The following is a 19,786-nucleotide window of genomic DNA, read 5'->3' on the forward strand; positions in this document are numbered from 1 at the left end:
AACTCAGACATTGTCTCCACTGAGCTTAGTGCGCATGTTGATGATGTGGCAATAAAAGTGGACATATCATGGTCGGATATTAGGCTTGCGTAACCGATTCTGCAAGGATGAAGCTTGCTATCTGGAACCGATTCCAAAGGTGCACCAACTTGATATGGTTATCCTGCTGACGTGACATCACACGTGGTCACCCAGAACATGCACGGTCTCTGATGTTGCCAGTTTGTTGATAATGTCTCCAGAGTGACTGTATTGTGTTCCGATGAACACCAAAGCGCCTAGCCACAACATTTTGTCACATTCCTGTCTCAAGCATGCCAATAGCATGTCGACGTTCTTTTTCGGAATGGCATGGCATCACATTTACGATGTTTAGATGTCATGAAAAATGTTTTTCACAGCTGGGATAGTTCACCAAATTGTGCTGCATTGAAATTTTCTTAGTACAACGTGTAGCACTGTCACGTGATTCAGTACATGTGCACGGCAATTTGTGTGTGCAGTGCACAGGATGCACGTACAAATTGTGGATATTTATGGATAAGCTTGGGAACATACCAAGGCACATGTTGACTGACCATTATAATGCTGGGGTACATGTCGGTATCATTTTGTGTAATTTTTATGTTGCACAGGAGGCAGTGATTTACATACTTATGAGGCTTTTTTTTAGTATATCTATACGAGACATTTTACCCATCGCTTTACTGATGGGTTTGATTCATCCATCCATCCATCCATTGGGACCATACTCTGCAGAGCGTTGGTGCTGTCTAAGCAGTCTCCTTGGCTATTCCAAGGCACAATCCTGGATGGGTCGCCGCTCCGACACAGGATACCAGCAAGCTGGTACTCATTTTGCCAACCTCGGAAGGATAACAGGCAGAGTCAACCCCACCTGGTATTAATTCAACAGCCAAGAAGGATTTGAACTGAGGATCCTAGGATCGCAAGCCCACCACCCTAACCATTAAGCCAACACCAGACATATGGGTTTGATCAAAAGGTCGTCATGTTGTACTTCACAAACATTCTGCTCTATTCCCTCCATAATTTGGCCATGGTCATCTTCCATCTGCTTGGTAGTCAGCTGACATCACCTTTATCAACCATACTTGCTGCTTTTATACGGTGTGAGTAAAAATCACTTCCACTTCACAGTGAAGCTCAGTGGTGTTTGCTTTGGTTTGAACCTCCGCTTGAAACGAGTGAAATTAACATTTATAAAATTTCGAATTATTCTCACTCAGATTTCAACATCACCGTAATGAACATTATCAATTTGTTTAAACGTCCTTTTACAAAAGAAGATGATTTGTAATACCCGATATCACCGAGTGCTATACGATACACATTTACGAAGAAAGAATTGGGGTCTTCCCCCCACCCTGAACGCCCTCCCCAGATATGCTACCCCTACAGAAACCATACTCGGAGTACCCTTCTGCAATTTTGGTTGGATTTGGTTCGGTAGTTTTTTGAAGCATGCATAAATAATTTCCAAACCCTCTGAGTCAACTTCCCCTGAAATTTCCTGTACTGCATTGCATCCACATGCAGAAGGTCAATGTCGCAATAAAACTTTCAATTATTAATCAAACTGATGTAAAAGCATGAAATAACGGCACTTTTGGCGATTTGAGCGTCTGTACGTCAGGATTGACAGAGAAAGGGTCGGAGCTTGGCTTGTGCCTCTGCGTTTGAAGTTGATTCTCTGAAGGGAATCAAACCAATTGCATTTAAATATTTATATTCCGGATGCAGAATGTAAATTAATATTCAAATTGTCCAAAGTCTCTACAGGACTACATTGAGTGTAATGAGTGGTTGCACACTTCCGTACGACTTTGAACGAGGAAATGAAGCTATTCAGCTCATCTTTACTGTGTTACACTCCTGACTTGATGAAATATTTATTATTATTTCATTTTTGAGAAAAAAGTAAAGAATTACTCTTTCATTCATGAGGTCTTCAATTTCTCTCTTGAGTATTGAGAAAACCGTGATGTGTTTTTTTCCCCCAGAAGTTGTGAATGAAATGAAGCTTGTGAATAGGAAGTGGAAGCAACAAGCAAACCCCCTCCACCACCATACAACTCTCCGGAGCTCGAGGAGAGAAAGGGGTGTCAAAGAATGTGCGAATTGGACAAATAAAAGTTTTTTTTTTTTTAGCAGTCGGAACTGCTGCTCAGATCACTTCCGCAATTTGTCTGAGGTTAAGAGATTCTCGAGCTTATCGTATGTGTGGAAATTAAAGAAAGGCATGAACACTGGCGTGGCTTTTTCGACAATTAATGCTCGGTTCCCACTATCACGATGCGCGGCACGATTGAAATCGTGGTCTTAATCGTGGACTAATCGTGGTGATCCTATCAGATCTTATCAGATCTTGAGGTCAGTCGTGGCAATCGTGTTAATCGTAGAAAATTTTTGAACGGTTCAAAATTTTTCTACGATCAACACGATCAATTGTCAATCAGGATCATCATATCAGATCGTATTGCATCGTAACAAAGCGCGACAGATCGCATCTAATGAGTGCTTCCTAATCGTGGTGATCAGGATGGATCTTAGACAAGACAAACACCACGCTCTGTGAGACCACGATTTCAATCGTGCCGCGCATCGTGATAGTGGGAACAGCTTTCAGAGAAATTCCATGATCAGCGACGAATGGCCAATCGTGGCGTTCGTAACGGATCGCACGACAGTGGGAACCGAGCATAAAGGAAAACATCTTTCCTTCCCTTCCCATTTCCTCACGTTTTCCTTCTCCCAAAACCACTCCACCCCCCACCCCACAGACTTATCTGGGTGGTGTCCAGGTGTTGTTTAGTATGACCCAATTTGTTCAATCCTGCACTAATGCTGGCATAAGGGGATCATCCCCTCCCCCCAACCGGCATTCCCTCCCGGAGTGTATAGCGACGTGTGGTGAGGCCTCACCTTACCCCCGTTCCTCACTTTCCCACCCCTCCTTGCTGCCCCCCCCCCACCCCTTCCGTTGTAATACTCCCGTCAGTGAAGCGACCGGTATATTGGCTGGTCTAATATATGAAGAAGAAAGTTTGTTACTTGTGAAAATCGAAGATTTTTCAAGTATATTGGTTTGTTCGCGTGTGTTATTCTGTGTTTGGTTGTATGTCAATCATCTACAGGTCGCATTTTAAAACCGATTTTCATGAAATGTCATGAAATGGTCGAGTTTGTCATGAGCAAGACGCCTATTGAATTTGAGGTCAAAAGGTCAACATAAACAACTTTGTCGAATTTCTAAAATCATCAGTTTTCATCCGATTGAGTTGAAGTTCGAAGAGGATTTGCACGTCAGGTTAGTGAATTGAACCACAATTATTTTTGAGGTCATCAACTTAGGTGGGATTTCTAAAATCCTCAGTTTTCATCCCATTGACTTAAAATTTGAAGAGGATTTGCACATCAGGACACTGAATTCAACCACCAATTATTTTTCAGTTCCACATAGACCAAAACATTGAACTTCCGGTTCTGGTTTTGGAACGTCGGCAGGGTCTCTCAGGGTTCTCTGCCGACTTTCTCAAAGTTAAGTTCCCGGTCGTTATTTGTCCTGTTTTAACTGTTTATTTTCTCGCCCACATGCTTACTGTGTGTTCCTAGTTCGGTTTTGTTTCAAAAATCGTGCTATTTTGTGAGTTTTCGTCGACCTTGTCTTACTGGGTTCCTTGAGGCCTACCCGTTTTTCCCTCTCGGTGTACAATCGTTTTTATTTGTATTCTCTCCCTATTACCTTCAATTCCTATTTTCCCCACTTTCCCAACACCCCCCATCTATTCCATCCCAACTAAACACTCTGTTTCTTGTCTTGAATATAAAAAAGAACTACCTTCCTCCCTGCATATCCATGAATCCCGATCCCTGTTCTTCTTCTTATTATTCTTGCTCCTTCTGCCAGCACACCATCTTTCTTCTATTTGAGCTGACCCACTCTCACCATTACCTTCTTCCTACAAGTACAACCTCCCATCCCCAAATCTTACCTAATCTTCAAAAATCCATCAAAAAAATAATAATTTTCCTTGTATCCTTCCAAACTATACACCTCCTGCAACCACGTATCTCTCTACCCACTTCCTGATACTTTTCATCGATCCATCAGCTTCACTCTGCATTTACCGATTCAAATTCACCGTACACCTCCACGATTTTACTTCAACCTTTCCTTTTCCGAATCTTAAGCAATCCTTATTGAAGATAAATAAAGAAACGAATTCACTTTGGAGTATACACCTCCCATAACCACGTGATCTGTTTCCACCCTCTCCGTTTACCGATCCAAATTTACCATTCTTCTCACGATTTTTTTTCTTCAACCTTTCCTTGACCTAATCTGATGAAAACTCTCAAAAAAAAAATATATATATATATATATATATTATAATAATAATAATTAATAAATAAACGATCTCTTATCATACTTCATCTTCCTCTTTTACACGTGTGGTTCTCATTACTGTATCATAATTCACGACTCTTCTTATATTTCAACAGACTGCTCTCAATTTGACGTTTCCTTCATACCTTGTCTAAAAAGTCCATCTGTTGCAGCGTTTCTTCTCTCCATTCTCTTCATTCGCCTTCATTGCATCCCTCAAGAAATGTCTTTAATCGCATTTCTGAACTTAAAAAAAAAAAAAAAACAGTTTGCTATGAATGTTTGCTTTCCATCAACCATTCTTGTTTTTTCCAACTTCAGTGCCAATTCACCCCTCTCACCCCTCCCTCTCAAAGCAACCATCACACTCTTCTCCATCCAAGCACCCCTCTCACCTTTCTCAAATGCTCCCACTCACCCTTCTCCCACCATTCACCCCCTCACTAACCCTTCTCAAAGTTTCCCCCCCCCTCACATCCACAAAGCTGCCTCCTTCCCCTGCCCTCTCTCCTCCATCACTTCACTCTTCCTCCTCAAATCCTCAACTGCCTTCTGACCCCTCTCTTGTTACTCCCCACTGTACCTCAATCCAGCACCACGGAGCCTTTTCTCCTCCTCATCCACCCCTCTCCCTGAGCTCTTCTGCAATCCCCCACACTCTTTCAACAACTCTCCTTACCTCCCCCCCCCCTCCTCCCTTGTCCTACCCTGCCCCTCCCTCCCATCCCCTGCACCCAAAGCCTCCTCCCCTCTCTCTTCATTAACAGTGTGCACCTCAAATATTGTGGGCCTTCGCTCAAACCTGACATCTTTCCATACAGGTTGCCACTGACAAACCAGACATAATCTGCCTTGCAGAAACTTTCCTCCCTCAAGACATCTCTGACTCCCTCGTATCTCTCCCGAGTTACTCCCTCCTCCGGTATAACAGACCTGAGCCTCGTCCTGGTGGAGGTGTTGCTCTCTTCATCAAGGACTCTATTCCTCACTCTCCATGCACTGCCTTCACTCCCCCACACCCCCAGGAATACCTCTGGCTATGGCTTCCCCTCCACTCACACCTCATGTTTATATGTGTACTGTATCGTCCACCAAACAGTGAGACTCCATTTACACTTCACCATCCGAAAACATGGACCAACTTCTATCCTCTCATCTGAACTCTCTCTTCCTCATATGTGATGATTTCAATTGTCATCAGGCCAGTTGACTAGGTGTGGGTACCTCTCTCACCTGTCATGGCACTTCAGCAAAAGACTTCTGCGACTCATTGGGACTGACACAATCTGTCAACTTCCTGACCTGGATCTCAACCAAGGTTACTACATCTCTTCTGGATCTGATTTTGACAAATTTCCCTGAAAATATCTGCTGTTCTTCATCCGCTCCAATCGGTTCTACTGACCACGTGCTTGTCAAAGTGGATATCTCTCTGGCTGTTATCAGAGAATCACCTCAGCGCCGTCGAGTCTGGCATTTCACTCAGGCCAACTGGCAGGGTCTCCAAGCAGCCATCAAACTTCCAGACTGGTCTCCCATCGTGACTTTCTCCAACATCAACTCATCCTGGGAATTCTTCCAAGGAAACTTGCTCTCCCTCATGCACAGATTTATCCCCTCTCGTCTTCAGTTGTCCTACCCTTCCTCCCGCCCATGGTTCACTGAAGCTTGTGGCGAGCAGTTGTCCTGAAACAACTTGCCTTTTCCTCATGGAAAGCAAACCCAACTGAGGGTAATCTCAGTTCCTTCCAAAAGCTCGGAACAAGTGTGTGTCTATCCTCAGGAGAGCCAGAAAACAACATCTTTCTCAACCATCTACAGGAGGAAGTCCTTTCATTCAAGCTTCTGGGTCTCACTATCTGCCATGATCTTTCCCAGGAAAGCCACATTTCCAACCTGGCCTCCAAAGCCAGTCACCGACTGGGAATCCTCCGCCGTGCAAAGTCCTTCCTCGACCCACCTGACCTCTTGACCACATACAAAGCTTTCATCCGCAGCCTGATGGAGAACTGCTCTCCCCTCAGGGCTGGTGCTCCTGCCTCTCACCTTTCTTGGCTTCACGTTGTGGAAACCAAGGCATTTGGGATCATTGGTATCTCCCGTGGTGAGGCTGAGTGTTTGGGCCTCTCACTTACACCGCAGGCAAGTCGGTGGTCTTTCTCTCTTCTACCGTCTCCTCTCCGGTCTCTCCCCCCCCCCCCCCGCTCTGTCTGCGATATGTCTCCCCCATATTTTCGCACGGCGCTCAAGGTCCGCCAGCAACTCCCTTCTGGTAAAACTACCAAAATCACGAATCACTGCTCACCTTCACTCTTTTATTCCTCTTTTTTTCCACCTTTGGAATAAACTCCCGCACTCTCTTCAATCCCATTCTTCCCTCCAGGCCTTCAAAAGAGCCGTTCACCAACACCACCTCTTATCATCCCCCATCCAAATCCTCGATCTTTTCTACCCCCGTTAATCCACCCCAAACCCACCTCCTTCAAATTCCCTGCTTTCCTTCCTGAAGGTCCCTGTAATGTCCATCTTGTATACCCCTTGTTCCCTGCCCCATGCCTCTCCCTTCCACAGATCTAATGTCTCTATTCCCCACTGTTTTGTCCTTTCCACTCCCACCCCTCATCTCATGCCCCCCTTGCTGTGTGTCGTGTGTTTTTGCGAGCCTCGACAATGTAGACAAAAAAAAAAAGGTCAACATTGACAAAATTTCTAACATTGTCAATTTTCTTCGAATTGACTTGAAATTTGAAGAGGATTTGCATATTTGGTTTTTGAGTTCAACCACCATTTATTTTTGAGGTCAACCTATGCCAAAGGTCAACAACATTGAAATTTCTAACATTGTCAATTTTCATCTGATTGACTTGAAATTTGAAGCGGAGTTGTGCATTTGGTCAATGAATTCAACCACTAATTATTTTTTAGGTAAAATTTGTTTTTTGGATTCCGCAAGTCTCGTGCGATGCACAACATCTTTCTTGTTTGTTTGTTTGTTTGTTTGTTTCTGCATTTAGACCCTGCAGGAACCAGTGTGACCAAACTTCGCATGGCCACCTCTTTCATCAATAGGAATGTTGAGAGCTATGTTTGGATAAAAAAAAAAATGGACCCCAGATAAAAGCAGATAATTGACATTCAGGCCTCGATCAGGTCTTATGCTTTTGCACTGAGTATTTTTTCCCAGGAACGATCGAGTAATTTGTATTGTGAAGATAGTAGGTTGAGGTTGTAGTGATTTGTTATCAACAACACAAATTTATTTACCGGTGTTTACACGTGCATCTGTTGTTAAAAATATTGCTTCACTCAGGTTTATTATCACACCTCCGTATTCAGGCCTCAGGTGAGAATGTTGCTTACACACTGCCTGGGTTTTCCCCAGGAGTGATTAATATGTTTTGTGAGGATTGGACGTTGAGGTTGGAGTAATTTGTTGTCAAGAAAACATTCAACCATTGGAATGCAGTATTTCTCGCAGGACAACACCGGGTACTTCAGCTCATTAATAATATTAATGATGATGATGATGAGCTCCCTTACAAGAAACTTCAATGCTGTCGGAGGCCATTAAATCCATCAAGCACGTGCAATGCTTGTCAACCTATTGTAGTTGGTTCATGCTCTGTGCTGATGAGCGGCAAGTAAGGAAGCAGCACATGCCATTTTGAAAATCTTTGGTATGACTTGGCCGGGGTTGGTTTCAAATAACTCATCTTCCAGACTCAGAGGAGATGCTTTAACAATGACTCCATTGTTCTGTTCAAGACTGTTCAAGAACAAGACTGTTCCGACTCTTGTACCTGTTCCAGAGTCTGTGACATTATGGTTAGAGCATCCACTCGTCACTAAGACTTCTCTGTGAAACCAAATTCTTTGCATTGCTGATGTATGAATTTTTATTTTTAATTTTCATGCTTCCAATTTGACCTGGATCCTTGTTTTTAGCTGTTGAGTATATGACAAACTATTTTGAAAGGAATTCTCTAGATTATTTCGTTTTAGGTATTACAAGTAAATTAAACCCATCACTTTGTTGATGGTAATATTAAGAAAGAAATGGTGGGGTAGAGAGGGAGAGAAGAAGAAGGAGGAGGGAAGAAGAAGAAGGAGGAGGGAGGAAGAGAGGAGAAGGGGGCAGAGAAAGAGAGGGGGAGGGGGAGGGAGGAAGAGAGGATGAGTGGGGAGGAAGAGAGGAGGAGGAGAGGGAGGGAGAAAAAGAGGATGAGGGGGAGGAAGAGAGGAGGAGGGAAGGAGGGAGGAAGAGAGGAGGAGGAGGGGAGGAGGGGGAAGGAAGGAGGAAGGAAGAGAGGAGGAGGAAGGAAGAGAGGAGGAGGGGGAGAGAGAGGAGTAGGGGGAGAGAAGAGGAGAAGGGAAGAGAGGAGGAGGAGGGGGAAGGAGAGGAAGAGAGGAGGAGGGAGGGAAGGAGGGTGGAAGAGAGAGGAGGAGGGGCGAGGAGGAAGGAGGAGGAAGAAAGAGATGCGGAGGAGGAAGGGGGGAGGAAGAGGAGGAGGGGAGAAGAGAGGAGGAGGGAGGGAGGAAGAGAGGAGGAGGGGGGAAGGAGGGAGGAAGAGAGGTGGAGGAGGGGGAAGAGAGGAGGAGGGGGATGGGAGGGAGGCAGAGAGGAGGGGGATGGGAGGGAGGCAGAGAGGAGGAGGGGTGAGGGAGGGAGTAGAGAGAGGAAGGAGTAGTGTGGGAGCGAGGACAAACGAAGATATGGATGGATAGAATGGATGGCTGGATGAATGGTGGATTCACAGCAAGTTCTGCAGTTATTCATGAAGACACGATACTCCAATCTCACAAAGTGAACACAAGGTGTCAGGAATGAATGATGAATGAATGATTAAGTTCCCATCTGCTGTTCCTTCATCTGCCATTACATTTGCTGTGGCATCTGCAATGAGCTTGCGTTTTAGAAACAACTTTCCTCTAATAATCTCTAAATTACTCCACCAGGGGGTGCGTCTCCGAGTGGTGATCAGCATGACTGTGCTGATGTGAAGGTTACATTTTTAACTTTTGTCAGATTTAACTAAGACAACGGAATGCATATTTGTATATTTACTTAATTTACATTATCAACCAACATTGTCTTGAATATCAATTTGTAATTTTATTTTCAAAAACGACAACAGTTGCGATAAAAGTTATTTACATTGCTGTCTACTCTCTCGCCATTGCTTACAAACCACCATTTTGATCAATCAATCCAACTCTTCCCTCCATCCATCTGTTGATAAGGAATGGCAGGCTTGTCACTGCACGACACCATGTGGTGAAACAGGCAGGTGGTCGATCAATGTATTTTTGATTGTGTTTATCAGAGGGACAGTGAAGGTACTTTTGCTGTGTATCACCATGGCTTGCAAACGAACACCCAAGCAGCTTGTGGAGTGTTCGCCAAGTGGCTGAAGCACTCGAGCACGTACTCCAACAAAACGGTTGATAAGGAACGGCAGACTTGGCAAGCAATTAGCCATCGCCGATCGGTCGTATTAAACACCTCCCAGAGACGCCCAGAATGTCAAAAATGCCCGAATTGGATGAATGAACACCTTTTCCAGTCGTCGGAACTGCTGCTAAGTTCAATTCTGGAGCTTAAATTTTGTAATTCAGCCCATTTTAAGATATTCTCGAGGTTATGGTATGTGCGGAAATGAAATAAAGCCACGAATGCTGACATCTCTAGGCGTTTATGAGCATTGCACAGTATCCAGCGATTCGGAGCTATGATGAACAGGCATTCGATAATATGAGGAAGGTGAAAAAAAAACTTCATCATTAAGAAACCGTTGTGGCCTGTTCCAAGTCAAGGCATTGTTGAGCAGACAAAACAATGGCAAATTAAGACCCCAGCAAGGAACAGTGAGTTGACCAAGGATGATGCCTTGATGAAGGGTATAATTAAATAAGGCCGTTAATTATCTTCAAAACGGGTGTTTTCATTGACCCAAACATACAATTTTCATTCCTGCACTCCCTTGGAGTTTTCTTAGTATGCATGTAAAGTTTCAGGCTGCTTGGTTTTATGGTTTTGGAGTTGAGGAGACACACACACACACACACACACACACACACACACACACACACACACACACACACACACACACACACACACACACACACACACACACACTGATACACAAAGCCATATTTTGTGGATGTATCCCCTCCGAAACTGCCAGACGGATTGTCGCCACTTTCGGCATGCGGGTGCTCTGTGGTCTAATGTACAGCATGGGCTATGTGAGATCGCGCCAGACGGACACGTTTGGGAATTTTTGGCGATTTTCTAATTTTTTACATTCGTTTGCGTGGCGACATGTGACGTCACCACTGAGAGGCGTAATGATATCATGACATCATCGGTAATTCGCTGACGTCATTACTCCTGCCATCGACAGACCGTCACCGCTGAGAGGCCTAATGCCACTCCCAGAAAACAGCGTCTGCAATGTAAACCCCTCTTCTCAACATGCTGACTACCTCAGAAGGTGCATTTGACACAAAAAAATGCAACAAGAAACATTGTATATGAAGAAATTCTATAAATCACATTGTGAACACTGGATATATTGACATCCTAACGAACCCCCACTTTAGAAACCGCGCAGAACGCGGGTTTGGCTCGTGGCATTTATCAATCTAGATTTTGCACTGTTTGTTATATCCAGAGCAGAAACTGTCATATACATTTACAGCTTGTAACTGTTTTGGATGTGAATATCGTTTGTGTAGGACATTCTTGATAACCTTGTTCATCAAAAGACCTCTTGCCCCCAAGGTGCTCTTTCATAGACACCTCTTCGGCACAGGCTTGATGCTTTTGTTGATCATGAATTAAAAAAAAATTACATTCTGATCTACGCTCTTTGTTCTCATTGTGCTGCCATCTTGATTTTCAGCACATAGATTTAAACAGGAAACACCTGAATATGGGTATTGCTTACTGTTGCAAAATACAAATTTCTTAAAAGATTAATATTATTATTGTAGAGACATTACCCTGCAACGTGTTTAAAAGGAACAATCCTGATGCTCTCCCTTCCCCTAATTGGGTCATAGTATTAAATCTGAAAGAGAGAAACCATACCCAGTCACTTTCCTGTAAACAACAATGTCTCGTCCCGATCCCCCCTTCTAACTTCCACCGGCACGTGTTTCCTGCAGTACCTTTGGTGTCTCGCATGCTCCCCTCTGATACCTGCAAGATTTACAAGCACGGCACGAACATCAGGTGATGTGTGATGGGGTGTAGGATCTGACTTTGAGGCCTAGCATTTTTCTCATCACTAGGGGGCAGCCCATCAATTTGAAATGAGTATTTATCATATTCTGAAATATCCATCGGTTGTTCGAGTGGAGTGCTGGAGAAACATAATTGCCAAGTCTGAACGCCGAGCATAAAATTATGGTTTCGCTTCACTCAACATGTTTTCCTGAAGAAACACATTTGTAATGACTGAATCTGGAGGCCTCCACCTGGCTTGTCTGCTTTCGGGTGCAATGCTTCTCAACATGCAAATATCTCCCTGCGCAGGCTCGACACGACTCTCATCGATTTCAACGACATGCGGTGGCAGCGTGGAGACATGAGTTTCATTTTCACTGGTGATCTCTCACCCTCGCTCACTGTCTTGGACAATGAGCAGAAAGTGTTCCAGCGAATATCACATAAGGTGCGCTTTGTCGTTTTGTACATGTTCTTCTGAATTGATGCTCAAATTGCTTTTGGTGAATAGTAGTAGTAGTCGTCGTCGTCGTCGTCGTCTTTTTTTTCTTTGTCATTTGCACCAGATCATCACATGATTATATTTTGGTTCGATCTTGAACACAGGACCTGAAGAGGTTAATGGTGATCTCTCCACCGACCAAATTGTGTTGATGTCCCCTCGGCCAATGTTTTTATTGTTCATTTCTATACAGTCAAAGTCCCGACTATTGATCATAGGACAACACTCAACTTATCAGGATCAACAATGTTTGTGTAGTATTTTGAAAATCACACGAGCGAGAACGGCATTCGGTAGAGTGCATACCTCTGTCAGGTGAATAGCTTTACATTTTGTAACCAACCGATAAGCCAGATATGCATCCAGACCTTAACCGAAATCTAATCGGCTTGTTCTGCGCTCTACCGAGTGTCGTTCTCATCACCGACCCAACGTGTCCACCGAGTTTCATCCGAATCCATCCACAACCTTTTGAGATACCATGTGACGTATCATTTTTGGCCAAATCACTCAATGGTGAAGAATCACTTGAAAAAATTATCGGTTCCAGACCCAGATCTTCCCCAAAATCGAATCAGTTCGTCGTTGTCACACACCCAACCTGTCCACCAAGTTTCGGCCGAATCCGTGTCTAACTTTTTGAGATATCCTGCTCACAGACAAAAAGACAAATTACCTCTGTCAGCCTTCGGTGGCGGAGGTGGAAATGATCTCGTATTGTGTTTTAACGTTCTTCTTTTCAAGTAGAGTGAAAACCTTGGTAAATAGAAAATATAGCCACATGATCATAACAGCTTTCTTTATTTATTTTTTTTGATCGTACAAATCAATCTTCATTCAAAATCAACCCTTGTGCCTCTTTAATGATTGCTCAAATGTAACGTGCAAAGAGGCCGTAGTTTCTGTCTCATTAACCAGACTGATGAGGAATAAGACCCCTTCACACAAGGAATCTCTCAAATAACTTCAACGCCGGTAGGAGGCCATTAGGTGCATCAAGCCGACACAAACCTGCTCAACACTCATGTACCGCTCTATCCCCACTGCTTCTAGGTACCTATCCAATTCTACTTTAAATCCATCCACTGTTTCGACTGCCACCACCTTTACAGGGAGACTATTCCATTCATTAACTGCTCACTGAGTGAAAGCCTTAGAGTCATCTTAACTCTCTTGTTGACACTCAAGCTGTGGCCCCTGGTCCTCTCAGTCTATTCTGCAGAAAAAAAATCTTCTGCACTTATTGTGTCTCCAACCCTTCACTTATTGTGTCTCCACACCTATGTCCTTCCTCGTTTGGAATCACGATGCAAATTTCCCTCACCACTCCCCCCTCCCAATCCTGCTGTATGGGTTGCTGAAACAGTGTAACATAGCCATGCATACCTCTTCACCAGGAGTCGGAGATGGAGACTGAGGAAGAGGTTGACATCCTGATGAGCAGTGACATCGTTTCTGCGACAATGTCCACAAAATCCATTGGCTTTATGCGCACGCAGACCGGTTGGCTCTTCAAGGAGGACAAAACGGTAGGTGCAGCAGACCCTTAGTGGGCCTTGAATCGTTGTCTCAAACGAAATTGTGTAAATGTAATTAGATCTCAGAAATTTGAATCGTTGTCTTGGCGAGTCAGAAACCCATTGAGACACGACTGGGTTTCTAGGTTCATGCCACTTGGCTTGGTAAGATGAGAGTATAGAAGTGGAAGGGGCTTGTTTTTGAGAATGAGATTCTTTGACAATTGCTCAGCAGTGAGACCTGGTTCCCTTCCATATGGTTCCTCTGGCAAATCGTTTTGGCTGCCCTTGAGATGCACGACATTCTTGGGAAGAAACTGCAGTGTGATTCTGGAGCCAGTTGGAAATGTTTAATTTCTCCGCTAAAGGTTTTATTCTGGACAATGATACATATGTTTGGATTCTAGTATAGTTTGAGAGTTCTTTTTTTTCTTCTTTTTTAACGCCAAACTGTAAGCATAAACAAAAACTGACCATCTAACCCCAGGAGAGGGTGGGAACCTTCCTCGCGGACTTTTACTCCATCTCGGGCCTCGTGCTGGAGTCTCGCAAGCGCCGTGAGCACCTTACGGAAGAAGACATCCAGCGGAACAAGGCGCTAATGGAGAGCATCAGCAAAGGTGGAAACGTCATCGCTGACCCAAGCTTTGAGGTGCGTTTGGTAAAGCTCTTCTTGGACTCTCTCTTACATTCCAGAAACAAAAAAAATCCACTTGTTTTTGTTTTTTCCTGCAATGACGAAAGCTCATGAAGGAGCTTTAAATATATTGTTACATGCAGTACGAGGAACTTGAAACATCGTTGTAATTTAATAGGAATCACGAGGGCACAATTTGGCAACGGACAATTCCATCATGTTCCGAAAATACCAACAGAATATGCACGTTAGGACATCAGTCTGCACAAAAAAACCCAGCAGATGCCATATTTGCCAACAAAATAAACATGTCGTAAACTGCGATGAAACGATGTGCTTTGGGGTTTAAGCAAGGTGGGTGACAAGTATCCTGAGGGGTAACAGGAAGTTCCATTCTGTAAGTTGAATATACCAGTTGAAGTGCTCCCTTTGAAGGTAAGCCATTGCCGAATCAGTGGAGCACGAGTATCAGTATTTTGGCGAATGAGCAGACCTATGGTGGCTTCGGCACTGTCAGTCTCAGCTTTTGTCATAAAACCTTATTTGATATTCGAGGAAAACCATTCATCTTCAAAGGGGCTTGCAGCTGCCATTGTTGGAAGGAGGGGAGGGGAGGGGTGGGGTGCGGGCGAAGAAGCAAAGCGAAGGGGTGAATTGTAACAATTATACTCTTGCATGCACACAGACTTTTGAACTTTTCATGGTCATTATGCAATTAAACCAAGACAGGGCCAATTGGAGGTAAGTTTGTCAATCCTACCCATGACGTCTTCAGCAAATTTGGAAAAAATCTCTGGTGGCATTCACAAGAATAGATCTTTGTGCGACTATCATGGCTATGTTGACCTTTCCAACTAAATTACACACGATTGAGACATTGATAAAATGGAATTTGGATATGAATTAACGGGCGGCTCAAATGTCCTCTTTCTCTGTCTGAGATTCCATATTTGTTCTTGAGTGTTCTTCATTTGTGTAACTGATTTCCTCATCTCCCTGCATCACAACAATCACCTTTTACACAGCCCATCCGGAGGGAGTCTCTGCCACCTCCACAGCCGAACACCATCAGCTGGGAGGAGTACATCAGCGCTGAGGCGGGAAAGTAAGAAGAATGTCCAAGATGTATTCAAATTTATTTTTATGAATGGGGTTAAGATCTATCTATCTATTTAATTAATTAATTACATAAGCAACTTGATGATATTACAGATCAGTCAATAGAATGTCACTGATGGGTTGTATTGACTTTTCCAATAAATGTTTCAGAATGTTGCCAAGAACATCACAAATTATATTTCCAGGTTCATCCAGTTTTTCGTTTTAATTTTTTAACTTTTTCTTTGGCTCAACCCCAAAGAAAAATGTTGCACCGTGTTAGATCGGGACGACATGGAGGCCATTCTGTAGGCTCTCAACGACCGATTCACCATCCAGGAAAATGGTTATTAAGCCAGGTTCCTACTGTTAGAGCAAAATGTGGAGGAGCACCATCTTGAATAGAAAGCAGTTCTTCAGCATTTTCCCACTAATAAATGGTGGGCCAAACAAAATTTTCAAGCATTTCCAAGTGTCGTTCACTGTTCATAGTATCTCGTAACAAGTGCAGGCCAACAAATTGTGTTGCAGTCAGTCGTCTACAGCAAGCTGTGACTTTTTGCCTGGATTGCATTATTATTATTTTTTTGCCTGGATTCGTACCTTTCGTGATCACCACAGTAGTACTAGTTGTGGCGATTAATAAAGTCCCCAACATGGAACACAGCTTATAGCTTAGGTGTGTGTGTGTTTTTATTTACATAGTTGGTTATGTATATCTTGGATGACTTGAGATGGACCACATTCTTTGCAGAGTCTTGGTGCTGCCACAGCTGTTTATTGACGAGGGTTATGCTGGGTTGTTTGCCGTTGTCCTCCTTGCAGTTAGAATAGGAGTAATTTGTTCACGGTGTCGGAGATAGCTTGAGTATTCTTCACGAAGGACACCATGAAATCTTTAACACTCGTAAACTAATGCTAACAGATGGGAAACCCAGTTTTTTATGTCCATTCGAGGGACTGCACACCAGGATGACAGTTTGTAGCTTGGCCGAGATTCCAAACCACCAGGCTCGATGGCTCAGAGAGGGGTATACATACCTCTAGGTTAGTGGTCTCCAACCAGTTGATTGCGGTCGACAGGTCGATCCCAGAGTCATTAAGTCAATCTTTAAAAAATATATATTTCTTTTTTTAAAGAGTGTGAAAAGCCGAGATTCTGTACGGTGGTTGTATTTAAACTGTGGCGGTCGTGGTTCGCAAATGCAAGCTGCTGGAGAGTTTTTTAAAAAGAAGAAAAAAAAAAAAGAGCTAAACATTCGGACACAGGCTAATCAAAAATGCATAGCGTACATTTTTTGGGAGGGTTTTAGGAAAGTAGAATTTTTAAGGGTAGATCTTTTATTGCATTTAGATTATAAAAGTGATCTTATGTTTCAAAATTTGTGTAAAACCGTCTGTTTGAGCAAGACCAGATGAGGAGTTGGGCAGGAAGACACCAAAAAGTAATGGCTATGTTGGCTGTCGTGCCCTGGCTGAGCAAGGAACACTTTTTCTAGCACCTGTCCCACAGGGTGGGATGGCCAGAACAAAGGCATCGCCCACACTCGTGGGCAGTCGATTAGTGGGATCCATCGGGCATGAAGGCGGTCCAAATGTTTACGAAGGCCGTAGCCATGCAGCAGGCGACAGTTTGAGCCTGACATTTTGAGAGGCAGCATCCCTCTCTTCATCGCCATACCTCTCCTCATTGCTATCTTCAAGACCTGTGCCGCACCAGCCCTGTGAAACTCCAGCCTGCACAGGTCACACCAGACCGAAAACCAGCTCGTTCCTGGCTCAAGACCTTGCTCATTCCCCATTGTTGTGTGAGTCCCAGTATTTATGTTTGGTGCTAAAGTGGGTTATTTCTCTCCTTGTACACAAGTTTTGTGTGCCCCCTCATTCCAACTTGTGTCTGTCGACCACCTGGTTCATCCGTTTTTTGAGTGTCTTATCCACCCCTTATGTCCATATATATGAGTGCGGCTTATTCTTTGCCCAGTGATGTCAATTTGTTCTGGTTCTCTTCCACCACAATGGAATCCTTGCGAAGAAAACATGCCTTCGACAATCTAGATTGTCTATAGTTGCTTTATCCTCTAAAAAGTGACCAGCAGATTAAGTGTATTCGATTGTAATTTGACATGGTCCTCTTTATTTCACAGCTGTGGTTTCTACTCGAGTTTGTTTTTCAAAAATATTGTTGTGGTTGACGAAATTCACAAACCACCATTCAGGTCCCTTAGGTGAGATATCTCGGTAAGTATATGTGTAGTTAGGCCCAAACCCGTTGTCTAGAGGGAATAAATGTCATTCAGTCGGGCTGCGACTCTTCAGGATAGCCGTTTTTCTTTTACTATCTTTATTTTGGACCAGCCGCCATTACTACCACCACCAACCACGTCTCAACAGCCATCACAACAACAACCACCAACCACAACGCCGCTTCACAACAACAACCACCAACCACAACACCGCTTCACAACAACAACCACCAACCACAACGCCGCTTCACAACAACAACCACCAACCACAACTCCGCTTCACCACAACCACCACTACCTTTACCGTCACAACTCGCCACCATTGCATCCACACCATCTCGCGCCACTCGTGGGCACCGATGCTGGACTCGTGCGGGGCGTGCACCGAGCAGCGTGTTCAGAGACATCACAGACTTTCCGAAGAAAAACGGATCAAAAACGACTCACGCCCACTTTTGTTCCGTCCAATCGGTGAGCAAGGGGCGATTTGGCCCCGCCTCCAGGGCGTTGGAGGGCGGTCGCTATATGCAAATACATGGATCAAAAAGCATTCACGCCCACTTTTCCTCGGGCCAATGGGGAGCCAGTTAGAGAGGTGAAGGGTCGGAGGCAGAGGGTCAAGGGTGAAAGAGCGAAGCCACGGGGCTGATATAAACGGCTGCGTTGGTGAGTAAGAGTTCAGTTGGAAGTTGAGTGGAGTGTGCGAAGTTCAAGAGAGTCGTCGGTGGAGCTGGAAAGGAGTGGTACGAGTCAGAGTGAAGAGGACGGAGCTGTGGAGAGGCGACGGCGGCGAAGGCGGACGAGGGGGTGCTCGCGTCGGTGCCGGGAGCGGCACAGGGAGAGGCCAGCAACGCGACCGAGGTGGAGGAGGAGACGGTGGAGGAGGAGACGCTCGCCGCGGGACCCGAGACAGGGTGATATCCTCCTTCCCCCGAGCATCAGCAACCCCCTCCTGTTTCCCCCCGCGCTGAGATAGTGCGACAAAGGGGGCCCCCTTCCCACCCCCTACCAGACACTGTCCGTGAGGCCCGCGGAGTTGAGGCACCACCGCCGCTCCGCGTCTCATCATCAGACGGGTAGGCCCGACACGGTCTCGGCCCCAGGCCCGCCTACCCCCCTCATCCTGGAGGGTGGTTCTCTTTTCTTTTGCTTTGGGAATATGTGTTGTCGGCGCCGTCTGTGAAGTAAAATTGTATAAGTGTTGCCGTGTGCCCGGTAGTCGGATAGATCTGCATTGTTGCATTTGCTTTTTGTGTAATATTGCATTGTCTTCTTCTTTTACATGTGCTTTTGGTGGAATTGTATATGTGTGCTTTCCGTTCATCGCGAAATAAATGTGCTTATTGTTGAACTGTTTTCCCGCTTCGCTTCGTCTTTTCTTTCATTGAATCTCCATCTTGCTTCACGTAAAGGGTTGGTCGTGGGCTAAAACGCCCGATAATTAATCGAACCGTCGAGGCCGACGAATAACACCGCTCGGTTATCCCGATAGTACGGAACGGGTCGCTTAAAGTGGCCCGTGTCCGAAGTCGACCTGCGGCGAGGTGCGATCGCCCGGTCTACCCTCCGTGTGGGTACTTAGGTAGGTCGAATTTGGCGAGCAACCCTATCCCACGCGGGGGCCGATTGGCACGATCGTGGTGAGACCGAAAGGTCCACCCGTGACTGGTTCCCGGCGTTAGTCCGAGAGGGTCACGACTGGATTGTCCGTCCGGTGGGCGACGTGCCGCGATTCGAGTTACGTGGCCGTCCGCACGCCGGCGGGCGCGAATCCGCAACACTGGTGTCAGATCGTGCGATACAAACTCATCGCCCTCCTCGCGGCACTGGTATCGGAGAACGGGAAAACGGGCTCTCCTGTCTCCAATTAAATTCACGGGAATCGGTCCAGGGGTGAGAGAAGCGACCCCCGATTCCCTCCAAATTACGAGCGAGCTAAATTAACCCTTTAAGAGAAGCAAGATGGCGTCTCAAGGCGAGCGGGAGCCGGGGGTATTAGAAATGGATGTAGAATGTGTAGAATCCATGGCTCAGGATGAAATCCCCGTGCAGGAAATGTTGATTGTACAGGAGAACGAACTCGCCCAACTGAACCCAGAGCCCGAAATAGGTGCGGCAGCGGCCGCGGTGTATGACACCTCCCC

At 45.1% G+C, this 19,786-nt stretch overlaps 1 protein-coding gene across 6 annotated transcripts in view; it reads left to right on the top strand.

Moving 5' to 3' along the window:
• Nucleotides 1-19,786, top strand: part of ANKRD13C (ankyrin repeat domain 13C) — a 189,373-nt gene that overhangs the window by 110,013 nt on the left and 59,574 nt on the right. For all 6 annotated transcript variants that reach the window (XM_085885687.1, XM_085885683.1, XM_085885685.1 and 3 more), the window contains 5 exons: nt 11,582-11,648; nt 11,952-12,090; nt 13,542-13,673; nt 14,149-14,313; nt 15,324-15,403. In XM_085885687.1, the coding sequence (XP_085741813.1) occupies nt 11,582-11,648; nt 11,952-12,090; nt 13,542-13,673; nt 14,149-14,313; nt 15,324-15,403 (583 nt within the window). The remainder of the gene's footprint in view (nt 1-11,581; nt 11,649-11,951; nt 12,091-13,541; nt 13,674-14,148; nt 14,314-15,323; nt 15,404-19,786) is intronic.

Source organism: Eptatretus burgeri, chromosome 6 (genome assembly GCF_056783735.1).
Source record: "Eptatretus burgeri isolate ZD-2024b chromosome 6, Ebu_testis_v1, whole genome shotgun sequence".
Lineage (NCBI taxonomy): Eukaryota > Metazoa > Chordata > Myxini > Myxiniformes > Myxinidae > Eptatretus > Eptatretus burgeri.